Genomic DNA, 18895 nt, shown 5'->3' with positions numbered 1-18895 from the left:
TCCTGTGGAGCTCAGCAGTGCTGGCTGGCTTCCTCTTTCTCCACTGTTGTCCCCAAAAGCTTTGCATGGTTCATGGACACCTCAAAGATTACTTTGACAATTCTCCCTTCTATTCTTGTGTAAAGTTGCCTACCATTTTGGCAAATAGAGTGACATGATTTTTAGGATGTATTGAAAAAGATACTTTCATTCTTTACAGATGCTGAACCTGTAGCACTTTCCTATCAACTGAAAGTTACCTTTTATTGTCAGCAGATTTTGAGAGGTGTGCCAGGGATCTGTAGCCAGGAATCACTGTTTAAAACAAACAGTGCTTTAGCTTTTCCTCATCTGCAATAGCATATTGTTCCCCCTTCTAAAAAGAAAACTGCAGCCACTTGATTCTTACTAAAACATAGGCATTTCTTGGAGGCAGTGGGAATGATTTGAATGAGGCAAGGACATGAATTCTGGACTTGCGAATTCAAGGTTTATCTCTGGCATCATCTAGCTTATGACCTCTGGCAAGAAATATGTATTGCTTCTCCCACTTGTCGCAAGAAACCACTTATCTAACAGTTGGCTGAGCTCACTGCTGGAGGACTATATGAATGTCCTTCGTAAATGCTACATTAGATCATGTAAAGGGATCTAAGGCTCTATCAGAGTTCTAGAAGCCACATCTGAAGCACCTGACAGTGAGTGATGTCTGTAAAAGTTGTCAAGATTGCTTTGTAAGAGATTCTTACCCTGTTCTTTACATTTCTTTCCCGTAATGCCTCCAGCAGTGGAGACAAAGAGTGTAGCTTCTATGAAAGGCAAAGGAAGGCAAGAGACTTCTAGAGTTGCAAGATAAATTTTATTAGTCAGACCTTGCATTATTTTACTCTTTAAAAAATAATCTATATTAAATAATTAGAAGGTTCCCTCCTCATATATGCTTGCTGAAAGCTCATTGTTAAGACTGTCTGGATAGAGAATTTTTATTGGATTATTTTTGTGTTTTGTGGATTATCTTTTGTGAGACCACAGGTGGTCACAGGATGTTGTATTCCACTTTCCCGGAACAGAAGCTGAGGGGAGGTTGTTAATTGCCCTGTAGTATGGTTAGTAGGCTGTTCTGAATGGGTTTAGGAAATGTGCCAGTCTTGCAACATTGGTGGTGCTAACAGAACTGAATTGATAGTGATACTGGCATGACATTTCTAGTAGCAGTTAACTTGCGCATGCATATATGCTGTGCAGTTGAAAAACTTTGATATTTGGAGATCAGGTGTTAGAAAAGTCTAAGTGAAAATGGGTTTGTACTCACAGCAGTGTGAATACCTGTGAATGAAGGTGTAGTTAGAAGTGAATTTTGCTTACAGTTATTGGTGAACAAGTTCCTTTATATACAACATGTGTATATAAAGGTGCATGAAAAAGGGACACGGGACACTTGGAAAAAAATCCAACAAACTGACATGTTTTGCTTCAATTTCAGTCTAGAGCATGATTTGTCCGAGTGTCAAGCATTTTCCTGTACAATCCAGGATATGACAGAAGACTGCAATTGCAATCAATAACCTTCTTAGTAGGGATTTAGTGCCCTAAATATGAACAGTAAAATGCTAATTCCTTTTTCCATATCAATCTGTCTTACAGCACTAAATTTGGGAAAGAGGAAAGATCACAGCACAGATGAGTGGATGATCAATGCAGTACACTGTGTACCAGCGTGCGTGGTACAGATCACTCAGAAATCTAATCCATTATTCTCACAAATATTCTCTCTGTTGTGTGGAATAGTGGAAAGAATAACATTTTCTTCTTCCCTGTCACTCTCCATTAACTTCTGGAGATGACAGATGCTATTACATTACAGTCAAGAGTCTTGACACGTTTCTAAGTCCCACCATATGGAGGACGGTCTAATGTAGATACTATATTATGGTTACTCAAACTCTGTTTTTATTAAATAATAGTAGTAAACATGTGGAAACAGTGCTGTCTCTTGCTCCAAATAGCCATATTTCAGTAGGTAATGAGAAATACCAGCATTAGTACTCCTGTTTATTAAGAAGACATATTTGTTCCTGCTGCATGTAAATAATACATTGCTTCTCTGTGTGACAGAGGAGATGATGCTGCTGCATGCATGATTTCTTTGCTCTGCCTGCCTAGGAAATAAACAGAAGTCTGGAATGGAAATATTACCACTGCAGAAGGATAATTACTTCAATACACACGACAATGTAAGATTCTGCAATAAGGTGTCTGACAGTGACTGGGAATCACAGCATACTACCTAGCTGGTAGCATAGCACCTAGCACCTAGCTGGTGCTTCCCTGGCAACAGATAAAGAACAGCATAAAAAGAAATACTCAGCTGTTCTGCCTCTGTTTGGGATTGTAATCTTGTTTGGATGTGTATAATATTGTTCAGATCTGTTGCCTCTCAGGATGAGCAATGGGTACTATATGTGTGCATGGAGCAGCGGTTTTGAGCTGAATTTCTGGCTATTTGAAAATGTAGGCTGGCTGATGAGGCAACTTTTGCACACAATTGATTGTAGACTGTTAACCTATGCTCAGAAATCAATAATCACTTAACACCACATTTTAACAGACAAACACAGTACAAATTAACAGCAGTTACACAGTGCACACGTTTACATTCAGAATAAACAGGTCATGAAATAGCGCTTGGCAGAGGAGGAAGATGGGGCAGGTGGCTGGAAGGGGACAATGGTAACTTGAATATGTGGACAGGTACAAGGAGATTTTTGCGACTGAATGTCCCAGGGTTTTGTGGTCAATACACCTTCAGTGAGCCAAATGCATTCTCTAAGAGTTACCGAGAAGATTTGTCCTGAGGCCAGGCAAGATCATCTTTTGCTAGATAAGACTAAATCTACAGAAGTTGAGCACCGTTCATCTTGAACAACAAAACCCAAGTGGGTTGCTAGCAGCGATAATGGATTATATATATGTTGAAGGGACAAAACAGAATGGAGCATAAACTCTAGTATAGTACTCTTGATCTGGACTGGTATTTTTCATATACTTAAAAGAATGGATTTGAAAAGGGAACTGAAAGTAATCCAGAGATGGTGTTTACCAAGGACTTCATGTGTATGTTTATTGAGCTTTACTTGCGACCCACCCTGAAGCACAGGCTTCTAGTCTTTAGGATGATATGCTCTACTCTATGCCTTCATAGGCTTGAGAAGTGGATACCAACAAACATCATTAGGTTGAACAAGTCCAAGTGCAAGGACAACTCCCAATATCAGTACAGAGTGGAGGAGTGAATGGATTTGAGAGCAGCTTTTCAGGAAAGGACTTGGATATATGGGTAGATGAAAATTAGGCATGAGTTGGTAAAATGCATGTGCAGCCATCCTGCAGCCTGGGCTACATAAAAAAAGGCATGGCCAGCAGGCTGAGAGGAGATTGTTCTCCTCTACCCCACCCCACCTCCCCACCTGGAGTTCAGCATCCAACTCTGGGGTGCCCAGTACATGACAGACATGGACCTGTTCAAGCAGGTCCAGACGAGGCCATGAAAATTATGAGAGGGCTGGAACTCCTCTCCTATGAAGAAAGGCTGAGACAGTTGATGTGGTTTGGTCTGGAGAAGAGAAGGCTCTGTGGAGACCCTGTTGTGGCTTTTCAATACATAAGGGAGGTTGATAAGCACAGAGAGACTTTTTACCAGGGCCTCTAGGGGCAGGATATGGAACAATGGTTTTAAACTGAAAGAGGGTATGTTTAGATTGAATATTAGGAAAAAATGATTCCCTGTGAGGGTGGTGAGGCACTGGCACAGGTTGTCCAGAGAAGCTGTGCTTGCCCCATCCCTTCAAGTGTTCAAGGCCAGGTTGAACGGAGTTTGCAGCAACCTGGTCTAGTGGAAGGTGGTCCCTGCCCATGGCATGGGGGTTGAAGCTAAATTATTTTTTAACATCCCTTCAAACCCAAACCATTCAATGATTGTGTGCCTGAGGAGGAGCTCCAGATGGTGGGGTGGTTGGAGACACTGTCAGGTCATCCCTACAATCAGAAACCAAACTCTGCAGAAGTTCTGACAGAAATCAGACCTTTGATTGAACCTATTAAGCTGGAACATTAGCCTGTTACTCAAAATGTGTGCACAGCAGAAGCAATGGTGAGAACCATACCTGCAGAGCTCAGTGCAAACTGATGGGGGGAAAGCAGGGTGCAAGTATGTTGGAGGTTTCCAGTGATTGCCATTCTGGGTTAAGGCCATTCCTCTTGTCTGAAAGCCTTCTGTTTCCCAAAGGTAAATCTGTATTGGGACATGCCTGGATATGGAATAATATTAATAATATGGGAAGGAAAGATTCCGTTTATGCTACGTTAATGTGGGCTCAGCAACAGGGGCAGGAACAGAGCCAGGGAAGGCCAGGAAGTAGTAGCTCCAGAATATACAGAGGAGGCTATAGGCATACTGCTCTGTACGGAGCTGTCTCGCTCCTTCTTCCCTTCAGCCACCTAGGAAATAAAAAGCAGGGATGAATCCCAGTTAGGCACACTTATGCTCAATCTTCTGGCTGCAGAACCTCCAGTTCTGAGCACTAATGTGAGACTATTGAAACTCCTGTGGCCAGACATACAGCCTCTGCTTGTCTGTGGAAGGAATAACTTAAGGTAGAGTAGTCCAGTGTTCTGCATGCACATGGTATCCCTTGGTTTGATGTTTAAAGTCACGTATTTCCAGATCTAAGGTTTTTCAACTACTGTCTCTAGGCTACTTGACTCACTGCTTTGTGAAGGCAACAAAGCATTGCATACCTGGGATGTGTCTGAAGAGAGAGATGTGCTGGCACTGTCTCCTTGGAAGCTTAGGGAAGATGAATAGAGTAAGTCTTCCTGTCTTTCTAGAGCTGTCTGCTTCAGGTGCATTTGAGACCAAATGGTATTTTCTGCAAACAGAAGTAAAGCAAGAGTCTTACTGTACTTTCCTTGTGCACACCTTGGAGTCTAGCGAACAGAAGTCTAAAAAAGCTATTTTAGGAAAGGCACTCGTGGGCTGTGTGGCCTTGATTTAGAAAATACGTATTCTCTGTTTGGTGAATGGCCTGTCAGTTTGCGGGTTTACTTGTGAGATTGAGCAGACTGCAAGAACAGTTTGAACTGTACTTGAAGACTTTTGGGTCCCTCTGTGACTTTCCCAACTCTGTATTTTGTAAGGGGCAGGTTTGTAGTATCTCAGATGAGATGATTAAATTGTAGATGTGTCTATAGTGCTGGGTGTAAGGCTTTTATATACTGCAGGAGGTAGGTTTAAATATTAATCATTTATGTAATTATGCCATTTTCTTTTACTTCCTTTTAAAGCTTTTATAAACATAAAATATTTAAATCTCATTAAGGTATGTTGCTAAAATGCTAGGACGAGAAAAGAAATACAGATTTAGGATTACACAGTTGCATGTAACAGGACTTCTGCAACTGCTACACTGAATCTAGTAATAGGCTGCATCAGAAGCTACTTACCTTGACTAAGTGAGGGGCAGGAGTGAGTACAGAAACAGAGGATGAGGAGGGGAATCCTGACCCCATAATCCTGGTGCACAGGTGTAGTTACTCAGCAACCTATGGATACAGCATGTCTGACCTCCCCATCGTGATGTTTTTGCAGCACCCTTCATTTGAATGATATTTGGAAATAGCTTCAAGGGTGTTTGAGACGAACAGAAATGTTGCCAAAAGATACAGAAACACTTCTTAGAGCAGATCCAGGCTGGTCCCGTAGGTTGCAGAGGAGATCACAGAGACATTGCAGAAGAAGGTAGAACTATACACAAGAGCAATGCAACACAGGATCTTGAAACCACAGGAGTTAAATTTCCCTCTGCTCAGCTGTTTCTCTGTGATGTGACTGATGCTTACCAAGGCATTTGTTGCTCTCAAACATGCCGAGTATCTGGTCACACTTCTCCTTCTGGTTGCCGCTGTTCTCACATGTACACCACAAGGAGACCTCCACACTGGAGTTACTGACATAGTTGGGTGTCATGGGTGTGCCTGTCCCAAACCCCCAGAGGAAAGAAGCATTATGAATCATGTTATACTAAAGGAAATGCTGCCCTTTAGGAATGCTGCCCTAAAGGAATGTAGAAGCCTTCCACTGTAATAAGCATGTTACCCAGGCGAGGTCAGGAGTGCCAGCTAGGTGGCCCAGGCTTGATGAACCTACCTGAAGTCTGCTGGGCTGTGAGAAAGTGTTGAGATTGCTACCCCTGACTCAGGCACTCTGTGAGATGTGTTGAGAACTGAAGCTGGTGCAAGCATTAAATTGCGAAGGATTTTTATTTTAGGATGTGAAGGACCTGCGTGGACTCAGCTGTGGTACTGACATGGTAGCAAAAGGTACTCTTGCTTCTTGTGTAGCTGGCAACACTGTGTAGCCAGGTGCCTTTTGACAAACAAATACTGCACAACTGTAGTGTGCCACTCAGGCAGTGTTCATTTAGCACAAAACCAGCTGAGCCATCTGGAAAAATTGAAGGTATAGTCTAGATTTACAGCTTCTGAGGTACTGCTGCTCTTTACATCTTCCTTTGAGCCACTCTGCAAAAGTATTAGTAGGTTGGCAGATAGTAAACTACTAAAACCAAAGATGACCATCCTTCTAACAGTCGGTAGTGCTATCTTCTGGCTGGCCCTGAGAACATAGTGTGCACAATACTAACAAGCCATCAGGAGTCTAAAAGTCAGGCAGTGATGGAATGCCATGTTTAATCACTGCTGTGATGGGATGTAACTCCAGCATTAGAAATTACTTAGTTCACATAAGCCCACAGAGCGCTGTTTAGGAGGCACTTAGAGGACTTTCCACCAGCTGATGATGCAAAGAGGTGTTCAGAAATCTCAGGCAAGGATGGGGCAAAGTACAGGAAAAAATGCCATGGAAGATCTCTCTTTGGACTGCATTTACCTCAGAGGCAAGGCAGAGCACTAGCATCAATTAGTAAGGCATATTCTCTGGTATACTGAGCACTACCTCCTGCAGGAGACCAAGATGGTCCTTCACAGCATCAGTGTGCCTGCAAGTTTGTGGCCTGAAAGCATCCACCATGTATGTTTCTGTGGGTGTCACTTACCAATCATCCCCATGTAAGCCTGCAGGCATGCAGCATGGTTGTGCAGAGAGCAGCCATCTGGAGACATGTCTACAGGTTGACAATTTTGTTGGAAGTCAGCCAGTCGGGATCTGTAGGAAGGAAAATGAGACCATCAGTGTCGATGTTGTTCTCTTGGATAACACCCTCTGCTGCCTGACCTACTTGCAGATATGGTCTTCTAAGCAGGAGTCCAGAAGCCAAAGGCAATTTGGTTTGGTGTTATACTGAAAGGAACAATCAGGAACAATAGTTTTCCGGCGTCTTTCTCCACAAAATTCATCTTGACATGGACAAAACAGGATCCTTTTGGTGAAATCCTCAGGAACTTTCTCAAAGAAATTTCTTAGCCCCCTGTGGCACTTGCGGCGGTCACACACATCCTCACTTCCTGCTCCCTTGGTGCAGATGGAGGCATAGTCTGTGCGTAGACGAAAACACTTCTTGCTCAGATTACAGACGTGTGTTGCTTTCAGGCATGAATTTGTTGCATCTCCTGCTAACTGTGAGCCTATAAAGCCAAAAGAAACACAAAAACCATGAAGCAAGTCTCCAGAAGAGATTCTGTATGGAAGCAAGAGTACTCCTTTCTTGATGGTCAGATTTGAAAAATCAAAAAGAACAAAGCAAACCAGTCCTTCTATGTGCCGCAGTATGACACTGTAATTATACTAGTTACAAAAGAGTATTTTTTAATTGGTTCATGGTAGGGTGCTTGTTTCAGAAGATGGATCATTGTGGGTTATTACTGGTTTCATGGGCCTGGATCTGTGGCTATATTTACACTTGGTAGGAGTGACAAATTGAGGCAAGTAGCCAGAGCAGACATTCCTTTGATTAAAGGGGCCATTACCCCAAATTGTTCTTAATAATCTTCAACCCATGAAAAAGTAAGAGAGGGCAGCATTATATCATGTAACCATTACAATTCTTACCTGAGACCAGAGCTGCCAGTTTATTATAATCTGTCTTCCAGTGTTCTTCATTTGCTGGATTCTCATAGGGAGAGGTCTCCAAATTGAAATAACCTAGGCAAGATACAAGATATTTTATGCAGTGGGAGATGGGAGAAATGCTTTGGGACCAGCTTATTTGTATGTTTGTTTGTTTATTCTTAAATGGATATTTTTCTTATTTATGCCTGGTTCTTTCCTCAGGCTGGAGTTCAGAAATGCTCTGTCTCACTCAAAGCTAAATGCCAAGAATGGTTCTTCTGGAAATGTGAAGCTATTACTGTGTAAAACCCTCATTACATTTTGTCCAGCTGGAATTTGGTCTATGTTGTCATTTGGATTTTTCAGCTTCAGTAAGTGTGAGGAGCTGAGCAGCACAGGCAGGCTCTAGTGGGAGGTCAAGTAGAAACATCCCACAAAAGAAAGCAGCAGAACACTTAGGGATGCCATGGCAATATGTGTCATAATCACATGTGTTTTCAGTGATGGACAGACAGTACCATTTTGAGGTAATTTTCGCTAAATCTAACTATCTCAGTGTAGCTGTCTTTGTCTCTTAGGGTCACTGGTGTATTTGAAGGGCTGGTCTCATACCAGATGAGTTTTCTCTGCTTATCAAACAGAGCAGTAATGAATTCTCTTTACCAGGAGATATGGTTCCAGAGCAATTACCTACAGTGCTGGGAAGTGGACTTTCACAGTTGATTTCAGCTGGGGAGTGGGGGTAAGCCTTACTAGTAACTTGTAAATTTATATTATTTCATCTCACCATCTGTCATGCTGGAGTGAACAGTCCAGAAAATGCGTAAGCAGTGCTCCTGTTTTTTCATGCGCCGGTGACACTTGCAGTGCAGCAAAGAGCTGTTCCCGAGGTCAAGCTCTGCATTCAGACATCTGACCCTGCTATCATGATCCAGTGAAAGGAGGCGAGTCTTGGCCAGGGCACAGTTTTCCAGGGTTCTGTACGTGGCATTGCAGGTGGAGTCAGAGAGGCACAGCTGCTCTGCCACAACACAGTCACTGCTGGGCAGAGCCATGAGGTCTCCTGATCAAGTAGAGAAAAGACTGTTAGGACTCCAGTCAAGATGAATGCCACACAAGCACTTTGTCATTGTTCTGCAGGGATCCTGTTTTCAACAAGGACTCCTGGCAAGACACAGAACTTGTTGGGATCTTTCATGTGGAGTAGTAAGGAACAAGAGCTGTCTCCATTTAGAAAAAAAAGGATGAGTATAAATGAAAGAGGGAATAAAAGGTTAAATAAAAGCCTCCAAAATAATTTTGTTCAACTTAGCCAGGATCAGGGATTACTCTGTATTTTATGGCCTAGTAAATCCCTGCGAAACCTCACGGTTGCTGAGGCCTGTTTGAAGAAGCTCTTCTATCTGGGCGCTGAAAACCGCAGTGCAATAAGCACATAGTAATACCATACTGTGTACCATGAGTCAGTGCTGCTGCAATTACTAAAGTATATGCTGGTCATTAAGAGATGTACTGAGAAAACCATTTATAGGGTATAAAAACAACTACTTTAATGAGCCTGAAGACTTAAGAATGTTTTTTTTTTTTTGCATAATAAAATTAATCCTTAACAAAGGATGCAAGTAGCTTCATACGGAAGTGCTGATACATAGTCAATTAAAGTACATGGAACCCAGTCCCTAAAATCCCTACCAAAAATGCAGATGAAGGTTTGGCCCATAAGAACCTCATGAGGTTCAACAAGTCCAAGTACAGGTGCTGCACCTGGGTCAGGGCAATCCCAGACCCAAGTCCAGACTGGGAGATGAACCAGTTGAGAGTAGCCCTCCAGAGAAGGACCTGGGAGTTCTTGAGGTGAGCTGGTCACATGCAGTTGCAGCCCAAAAAGCCAAACATGTCCTGAGCTGCATCAAAATCAGCATGGCCAGCAGGTCAAGGGAGTAGATTCTGCCCCTCTGCTCTGCCCTCGTGAGACCCCCACCTGCAATGCTGCATCCAGCCCTGGGGCCCTGAGCACAGGAACAACATCAACCTGTTGGAGTGGGTCCAGAGGAGGCCCAAAGATGATCCGAGGGTTGGAGCACCCCCTGCTATGAGGCTGAGAGAAGGCGTTATTGAGCCTGGAGAAGGCTCCAGGGAGACCTCCACTGGACCTCTTCCAGTACTTAAAGTGGACTTATAAAAAAGGAGGGATAGCAACTTTTTATACAGGCAGATAGTGATAGGACAAGGGGGAACAGTTTTAAAATAAAAAGGCAAGATTTAGATTAGATGTTAGGAAGAACTTCTTATTCAAAGGGTGGTAAGGGCCTGGCACAGGGTACCCAGAGAAGCTGTGGCTGCCTCATCCCTGGAAGTGTCCAAGGCCAGGTTGGATGGGACTTGGGGCAACCTAGTGCCTAGGTCTAGTGGATGGTGTCCCTGCCCATGGCAGGGGAGTAGATCAAGATGATCTTTAAGGTCCCTTCCTGCCCAAGTCTTTCAATAATTCTATGATTATGTTGTCATGGGTAGGTGAATTCAGTCTGTAATCTTTCTTCATTTCTGCAGTATATGAATCTATGTTAATAGTACAATAGTACAAGTACAATGAAGTCTCAGAACAAGAGAGTTTGCTAATAAAATTTCTATATAGGCTGGTATGTTTCTTCCCTTCAGGTCAATATTCCTTGGCTGGCTTTAGGAAATGACTGTGTGGAGCCTTACATCTATCTGTAGTGTTCTTTGGGTACATCATCTTACCTATCATTCTCTTGTTCAGCAGGTGCAGTAGTACTATTTCAGTCTGCCATCACTATGGTGCAACTCATATTGCCCAGTGCACCATCTTCACCATGTAATTTGTTCTCTCACTTCCTTCACTTTTGCTTCATCAGTTTATTTGCTGTAAGCAGTAGAATGCATAATTCCATGCCAGCCTGCTTCTCAAAGTTTCTAGTTTCCCTACAGCCCAGTAATATTATCTAGGTACCTCTGTCTCACTTGTACAAGATTCTTTGTTCTTCTAGCAATTTACTGTACTTTGTAGTTCACCTGCCTCTTACATAGAGACTTGATGACTTTTCAAGCTCCCTGAAAAATCTCTCATCAGGAATGCTTTGTATCCAGCACAGTGGGTTCAGGCGAGGCTACTCTAAACCTCAAATTTAAAACATGATGACCTCTATAGACATAATTTACTAGCTGTGCATTGTTGTAAGCCCCGAAATCTGGCAAGTTATTCAATTTTTTTAAAATCTTGTCTTAGTAGTCCAGTAACAACGTGAAAGAATGAGAAAGCTAATTCTTCCCTAGATCTCTGGTCTAGGTTGCAGAACATGTTAAAGATGTATGTGTATGGGAATCCCACCCATTTTTTAAAACACATTTTAAAAAAAACACGTTAAAAGGTAATAACCAATTAACACATTATGATTATTTATACCTTAGAAAAAATGGATAGGTAATACAATACACCTTTATTCTCCCTTTTCAATGTCCTGTCATATAGATATGTCTATCTTGTTGCCCCTGGCGCACCACACTATTTAAAGAGACAACAGTCACAGAAGAGAAGCCCTTCCTTTATTAAACACAGTTACCAAAGAAGCATTGGCATTTGGACATGGCAAATTGTGGGAAATCTTTTGTAATCGTGTGGCTGCTACTGTGGTCTAAGTGCAGCAGCCCATCTTTTAGCAGTCAAAAAGCTGCAGCTTTTTCTGAGTGCAAAGCACCCCTAGACAGAAACTAGGAATGCTTCAGAGCAGTTTCTAATTTCCTTATTCCTAGTCACATCAGCCCTGAAGACTGAACAAGATATGAACTGGGAAAAGGAATAATTTCAATCCTCAGTTCTTGTGATTTGGCAGTAGTAGGAGGCAGAGTAGAACACAATCAGCTTCATCTCTGCAGGAGTTCCTTGGATTGGTCTTGGCAAACTCAGCCTCGTCTCGGAAAGCTATGGGCCTGAAGCATTCCAGAGGGGGAATGCATGGGGGGTAGGTATCAAAAACTGCTCTGGGCGAAGCCAGCGAGAGCGCGGCGCAGTCGGGACCAGCTCAGGCGAAGGAATCCCCGCGTTATGCCCGTCCGGCCGCATTCAGGGATCGGCTCCCGGCATCTCCTCTCACCTCCTCACGCCTTGCCTCCAGGGCAGACGTTACCCTGCCCAGAGCGTCCCTCTAGTTTGGCCACAACTACACTGGAGGTTCCCCGTTCGGGCCAAAGCAGCAGCCGCCTTTCCCGGTTTGAATCGCGAATTCCTACCCGCCGCCTGCGCCCGGGGCAGCTGGAGCCAGGAGAGCCAGTTAGGGGCTGGGAGCGCGGCGCTCGGGACGCGCTCCGCGCCTGCCCGGCATCGGGGGGAGCAGCGGTCAACCCTAGCGACCGCGACCCTGGCGCCGCCCCTGCAACCCGCAGCCGCCCCGCGGCGTGACCGGGATGCGGGCGATCCCGCTATCCGCCCGCCGGGAGAGGGACGGGGACGTGCTGCCCTGCCCAGCCCGCCCCGCGCCCCGGGCGCTGTTACCGGCTCGGGAGAGAAGCAGCCCCAGGAGCAGCGCCGGCCCCATGCTGGCGGTCGGTGGCTCCGAGCGCCAGGGCTGCAGCTCACATGCTGCGCGCGGCACCGCCTCGGTTCTGCTGAGCCCGGCCCGCCCCGTCGAGGTGCGGGCGGCGAGCGCCGCCCCCGGCCCGACCCACCGCAGGTCCGAGACCCGCCCGCGGGGCCACGGCCGGTGGAGAGGGTAGGCTGCCGTCCGGGCTGGTGCGAGACGGGGCAGCTGGGGCGGTCATCGAGCGGCCGCTGTCCCCAGGGCGACCGGGAAGCCGCTGGGCCCGGGGCCGGGCAGTGCAGGGATGCTTCAAAAGGGGCGTTTTGGAAGGGGCTGCGCAAGGCGTTTGTTTATTGATTCATAGCGCACCTCAGTACCGAGAGCAGAGCTGTGACTGCGCACCCTCGGGGGCGCACTTGGGTAAAGGACAGTAAGTCCCCAACGGGAGGGAGTGTTCTTGGAGGATGACCGCCTTTTGAGTAGATTCCCCAAGTGATTCTTGCGTCTGTGGACGGGATGACTGAGCTTGCGGCTTCTTCCTTTTGGCTTTGTTGTGAAGGTTGTTATTTCAGTTTCTTACCTGTTGCTGGATCTGTCTTGATTGAGCTGCTTGTCTGCACTCACACAAAAGATGGCATTTCTGAGAGCCCGCGTGGCATTTAGGCAGCTGTGCTTCTTTTGAACAGATGCTTCCTTTTAGTTTGCATCCTAAGATCAAATTAACCAATGGGAAAAAGTTACAGTCCAACATGTCAAACATTAGTATATGAAAATGAGGGAAACGTTTTGTAAGTCAATTGTTTGCATAAGTAGAGAGACTTACCCCACCTTTCCAAAAGCCCCAACGGAAAGTGTAATAACTGTGCAAATACATTAAGTATTCACAATCAAATTCAGTGGTGCCCTCCTCTTCTCGAGTTTTTAAAAAAGATTAGTCTTCCTGCTTCTGAATGGAAATTACTGTATATCACTGTATTAAAGCAAGTAGCAGTTCCAGTGATCTGCTAGGCATTTCCTCTCTACATCCATGACTGCCACAGCCAGTGAAGAGGGGGTTTGACCAAGGAAGTATTTTGTTTGCTGTAGGTGCTGAGTTACTTAGTCGTACCTTATTTTTTATAGTACTAATCTTATGAAGATTATAGCACACTGGTGCTTCTGCGGCTTTTTTTCAGGATTTGACCACTACAACCCTTCTCGAGTCAAAACCAGAGGACGTTACTGGGAAGTGCAAAAGATGCTGAGCCTGGTCCCTTTGTCAGGAGTACTATCAGAAAACTACTGGGGGAGGTAGCACAGAGGAAGGCTGAGCAAACAATTCTCTGCCTGGGCTAATATTTACAGCACCACACTCTGCTCTTTACAGGGCTAGAGACAGACAGCAGACATTCACAGCTAATAGTAACACCTGTACACTACAGAAATATTAACCTAATGCAAACAACCCAGCAGAAGTTGATGTCTATATTTATGGAAAACCAAATAAAAACTTCCTCCATTTCCTAGCATGAGTGCTAGTGCCTTAAACAGCTCTGGCTGCTCATTGCCAAAGAAGGTTCAAGGGTTTGACATTCATAGCAGCTACCCACAGTTTTGTGTTTCAGTTCCTGGGATACTTGGCCACGTCTGGCTCAAACAGTTTTACTCTTTTGTTCCTACTATGAGTAAAGAATTCAAAGCTGCTCCTGTATTTTAGCCTCAGTGTAGTTCACAGCAGAAAGGTCAGAGACGTCTAAGTGTCTATCTGGTTAAGTACAGTCATACAGCTCAATGGGTAGACTATATCTTTGGTAAGAATAATTTAAGTCATTCTACAGGAAAAGGGAACTAAGAAATTTTTGATGAGAAGAATTCAGGGTGAGCAATGGAACTGCTGAACAACATAGCTGCAGTCCAGAGGGACTTTGAGAAATGAAAGAACTGGGTCAACAGGTGCCTTATGACGTTTAGGAAGGAGAGTCGAGTTCTGAAACAGGGCAGAGTGACCCCATTGCATCTTTCCTAGCTGAGGACTGATTGGATGAGGAGCAGTCTGCTGGAAGGACCTGGAAGTTGCCATAGATACCAGTAAGCTGTGATTGTGAATAAAACAACCCACACACCACACTGTATTAGGAAGAACATGGCCAGAGACTGAAAGAAGTTATTCATGTCTGCTTAGCAGTGGTGTGGCCACACCTGGACTGCTGTGTGCAGTTTCCTGCCCCTGAAGTTCAAGAGGGATGTGGAGAAAATAGAGAGGGTCCAGTGGAGGACTACCAAGGTCATAGCACATGATCTACAAATTGATTATCAGAGCTGGGCTTGTTTGCTTGGCAAAGAGGAATTTCAGAGATGATCTACTAACACCCTACAGCTACTTGAAGGTGAGCTGCAAAGGCAATAAACCCAAATGGCAGGTGACACAAGAAATTATGATGGCCATAAATTCCATCTTGGGTTGTTCAGGCTGGGTGCTAGAAAAGAAAAACTGTTTCACTAAGAAGTTGGCGCAGTGCTAGAACAGGTTATCTAGAGACATATCAGAGTCTGTATCCAAAAGGGCAGAAAAAGCTACAGCCGACTTGCTCTTTTGTTGGTGTTAGTACTGACTAGCACAAGGATGTTGGATTAGAGACCCTCTAAGTCCCTTTTCACCAACTAGTTAAGGCAATGGTTAGTGTGCACATGCTCGGATGACAGAAGAAATTTAAGGCATGAGCAGTTCAGAAGAAAAATTATTTGTAAAAGGAAAGCAAAAATACTTTTTCAAGAGAAGAAAGGAGGAGTACCTTAGAACAGCACTGCTCTACTACCTTAAGTCTAAATTTTTTCAGAGGCAAAACCACAAAGTAAGTAGTTTTAATAATGCATTACACTATATTTTGATTCAAAGACATTTAAGTGATGCACTGTGAGCCCATTTTTCTGATCCAGGTATATCCATGAGGCATATTGTCTCTCCTTGTGTCAAGTGAAGCTTAATTAGCTTGCAGGACAGTGGATCTGGCAGTGGCAAGACAGACCCAGGCCTTAGGGGTTATAGCTGTTCAATGTAGTCAGAAAAATAATGGAACTGTCGTGGTTTCGGAATGGTATTTCCCAATTTAGTGCTCCCACTAAAACAGCCCTTCTTGCTCCCCCGCCTTCCTTCAATTGGAAGAACAAAAGGCAAAGATCACAGGTGGAGATAAGAAACAGCAATGAGATAAGGAACGGTAACAGCAACAATATTAATAACAAAAGGTATAAGACAAAGAAATTATTTGCATGGACGATACTGACTGGCTCTTCCCAACCATGCTTTCCCCCACCAGAAGGAACCGATTCTCCTCAGAAGCGAGAGTCCCTTTCTCTGCCCCCAGCAATGATGTGATGTGAGGTGGTATCAAATAATATTAGGGTATTGGCCATGCCCCCTCCCACTGATCTGTGCCAAGACCAGGACAGGAACAAAACCAAAGATTTTACTTTCCTGTAGGCTGGAAATGTACTTAAACAGGTATTAAAGCAATCAAGTTAAAGAACATGGAAATAATCTAATGATTATTTCCCCTTGTTTCAGCAGCAGTCCTGCTGCTTTCCACAGTGAAATGGACTGGACTTCTGTTCATTCAAGCCATGAGACTGAGGACTCAAGGCCACATTAGGCCACAAAGATCAGTGGTCCCACTCTGCTGCCACTCTCACTACCTTTCTGGAACACAGAACCAGAGCCAGTAGGTTCTTATTTTAATCACTCCTGTAAATTTTGTCTTCTCTGCTTGTAAAAGAGATGGGCACATGGCAGCATGGCAGGGCAACAGCACAGGGGCTGTTTACTTTACATCTTATCAGCAGCTTTAGGTGCTTTAGAGACTACCGGGAAAGACTGAGGTATGAGCCACTCCTACTGAGTTAACAGTATGCCCTGACCAGGAGGGCCAACCATGTCCTGGGGTGCATCAGGCAAAGCCCTGCCAGCCAGTCAAGGGAGGTGATTGTCCTGCTTTACTCTGCACTAGTGTGGCCTCACCTTGAGTAGTGTGTGCAGTTTTGGGCACCACAATATTAAGAAGACATGAAGCTACTAGAGACCATCCAAAGGAGGCCACGAGGATGGAGAAGGGTCTAGAGGGGAACCTTATGAGGAATGGCTCAGGTCACTTGGTTTGTTCAGCCTGGAGAAGAGGAGACTTGAGGGGAGACCTCATTGCAGTCTTCAACATTCTCACGAGGGGAAGCGGAGGGGCAGGTGCCAATCACTTCACTCTCATGACCAGTGACAGGACTCGAGGAAAAGGCATGGAGCTGAGTCGGGGAGGTTTAGGTTGGATATCAGGGAAAGGTTTTTCACTCAAAGAGTGGTTGAGCACTAGAATAGGCTCCCCAGGGCAGTGGTCACAGTGCCAAGGACCTGTCTGAGTTCAAGAAGTGTTTGGACAATGCTCTCAGGCACATCATGGGATCCTTGGCACGTCCTGTGCAGGGCCAGGAGTCCGACTCGATGATTGTGATGGGTCTTTTCCAACTGAGCATATGCTATTATTCTGTGATTCTGATACATGGCAGGACTTTGGATCACAGCACAGAGCTGCTGTATTAGCTGCTGACAGATGAGGCTTTCTTTACTAATTTTGCCCCTGGCAACAAGGTTTCTAGGATTTCCAATTTCTTTGTGTGTCCTCAGAAAAATCCTCTCTTGCCTCCTATCCCTTGTGGTTTTCTTAAGCATCCAACAAAGTACGAGCTATCAGCAAGAGTGTTGGCAGGTGAGGAGGATACCCGAATGCACTAAGGGAGATTTTAACTGAAATTTTTATACAGACATGAAGGTCATCCAGCAAAAATGTAAAGGGCGACTCCATGGGCCATAGGCAATTGTGCTCCAGAAGACTAGGGCTGTTTGGGTAATGTGTTAGAAGGCTTGCCTCTGAGGTTTGGCATGCAAACCAAATGGGTAAAACTACCCAGTTTTTTTTTTTTTTAGTAGCTGCATATAGCACAGACACTGGATTAATTCTTGACAACTGTTGGAAACAAGTAGTAATCTCACTGATGGCCACAAACAATTTACATGCAGCAGATTATTATTTTTTTAAATTACAGGGAAGGTCATGAATTCATATTCCTTCGCCTATCCTCTTGTCTCCACACAGGCAGATTTTTGCCTCTTCCAGCTTCCTGGTATCAGTCACTCTTCATGGTTCTGTCACTATTTCAACCAGTTCATGAAACAATCTGAGATATTTAGGGGTCATCAAACCCAGTGGGCCTGAAAACACATTTTTCTAAGCACTCTATCTTTGCCAAACATTCTTACCTTGCTATTGTTTAACTGCCTGAGTGTGTGTCACCACAGGCAGGCAGCAACCACAACAGCCACACGCCCACGGCTAAACCCCAAAGAGTAATTTATTTCCCTTCCCTAGCTAACTGGGGATCCCCAAAGCAACCCCTTGGCAGAGGCACACAAGGAAACACAGGCACCATTAAACTGGTTTCATGCCAGAGGATCACCGGAGTGTTCACACCGGTTTAGCAAGGGTTATTCCCAGCTTCGCGTTTACAGTCCTCCTCAACAGGCAGTCATCTACTTTTAACCCATTCCTCCCAACACATAGTCGCCAGCTGGCAGTTCCAATTATCATGTTGCTTTTTGCCCACCAGACTCCAACACAGAGCAGAAGGAACTCACACAGATTTATTAAAACATATCGTGGCATATCTGAACGGAATGTGGGAGGTATTGAAGGAAAGGGTCGTGTGGAACTAGATCAACTGTATGGACTTCAGATCAGGTACCAGGAACGTTTGTGTAATAAATAGCTTGATTTTGTTCTTCAATAAACTGTACAGAACTTGCTTAGTGATGTCCTTATCGTGATTTATGCAGTGGATTCTCAGGATGAGCGGGTATTGCAGCGCTGATCCACTCCCAGGAGCACGGGACAGGTGTTGCAGACCCGGCTGCAAAGGTGGCAAAACAGAAGCAGAACCGCTTTGAATGGCTCCCTGTTTTGTCTCATGCACAGAGAGCTTCCTAGGAAGACCTGGAGCTACATCCCAGGATCCACCTCCCAGCTTTTTGTAACCACCCTCCTGGCCCATTCGCTGCAGCCCCAGCCGGCCCGAAGCCGGCTGTGACCCGGGAGTACCGAACGACCCCAGAGCGGCCCAGCCCCATTCGGTCCCGTCCCGCCGGGCCCCGAACCCCCCGCATCCCCAAGCTCCACGGACCGGAAACGGAAGCGCGCGCCACCTCAGTGGTGGCGATGCCTCTCGCGTGGGCCAAGTCCCGTCTTTCCGGTTCCGCCGGAGCGGCGCGGGCGGCGAGTGACGGGTCTCGGGTCCTTCC

The 18895-nt window shown here is 45.1% G+C and overlaps 1 protein-coding gene and 1 long non-coding RNA gene across 2 annotated transcripts; both read right to left on the bottom strand.

Moving 5' to 3' along the window:
- Positions 1-3879: 3879 nt before the first annotated feature.
- On the bottom strand, positions 3880-12672 carry GFRA3 (GDNF family receptor alpha 3). The gene is made up of 8 exons (XM_032125357.1): positions 12555-12672; positions 8832-9107; positions 8045-8137; positions 7275-7620; positions 7092-7201; positions 5878-6012; positions 4777-4907; positions 3880-4476 (listed from the first exon to the last, which is right to left on the bottom strand). The coding sequence occupies exons 1-8, from the start codon at positions 12595-12597 to the stop codon at positions 4342-4344; spliced, it is 1269 nt and encodes a 422-aa protein (XP_031981248.1). The 5' UTR covers positions 12598-12672; the 3' UTR covers positions 3880-4341.
- Positions 12673-18217: 5545 nt separating this feature from the next.
- On the bottom strand, positions 18218-18868 carry LOC116451670. Its single transcript, XR_004243280.1, has 2 exons — positions 18778-18868; positions 18218-18507 (listed from the first exon to the last, which is right to left on the bottom strand). It is a non-coding gene; the product is annotated as an uncharacterized LOC116451670 (long non-coding RNA).
- Positions 18869-18895: the final 27 nt, after the last annotated feature.

This window comes from Corvus moneduloides, chromosome 15 (assembly GCF_009650955.1).
Source record: "Corvus moneduloides isolate bCorMon1 chromosome 15, bCorMon1.pri, whole genome shotgun sequence".
In the NCBI taxonomy this organism is placed as follows: Eukaryota; Metazoa; Chordata; class Aves; order Passeriformes; family Corvidae; genus Corvus; species Corvus moneduloides.
Note: the sequence above shows the minus strand (reverse complement) of the source record. Positions and strands in the feature narration are given on the sequence as shown.

Coding starts and splice junctions, on each gene's coding strand:
- GFRA3 (XM_032125357.1), bottom strand. CDS start 12,597: ATGGGGCCGGCGCTGCTCCTGGGGCTGCTTCTCTCCCGAGCCG. Junction 4,908..5,877: donor TGAGAGCAACAAATGCCTTG/GTAAGCATCAGT, acceptor TTCTGTTTGCAG/AAAATACCATTTGGTCTCAA. Junction 4,477..4,776: donor TCTCTTCAGACACATCCCAG/GTATGCAATGCT, acceptor TTTATTTCCTAG/GTGGCTGAAGGGAAGAAGGA.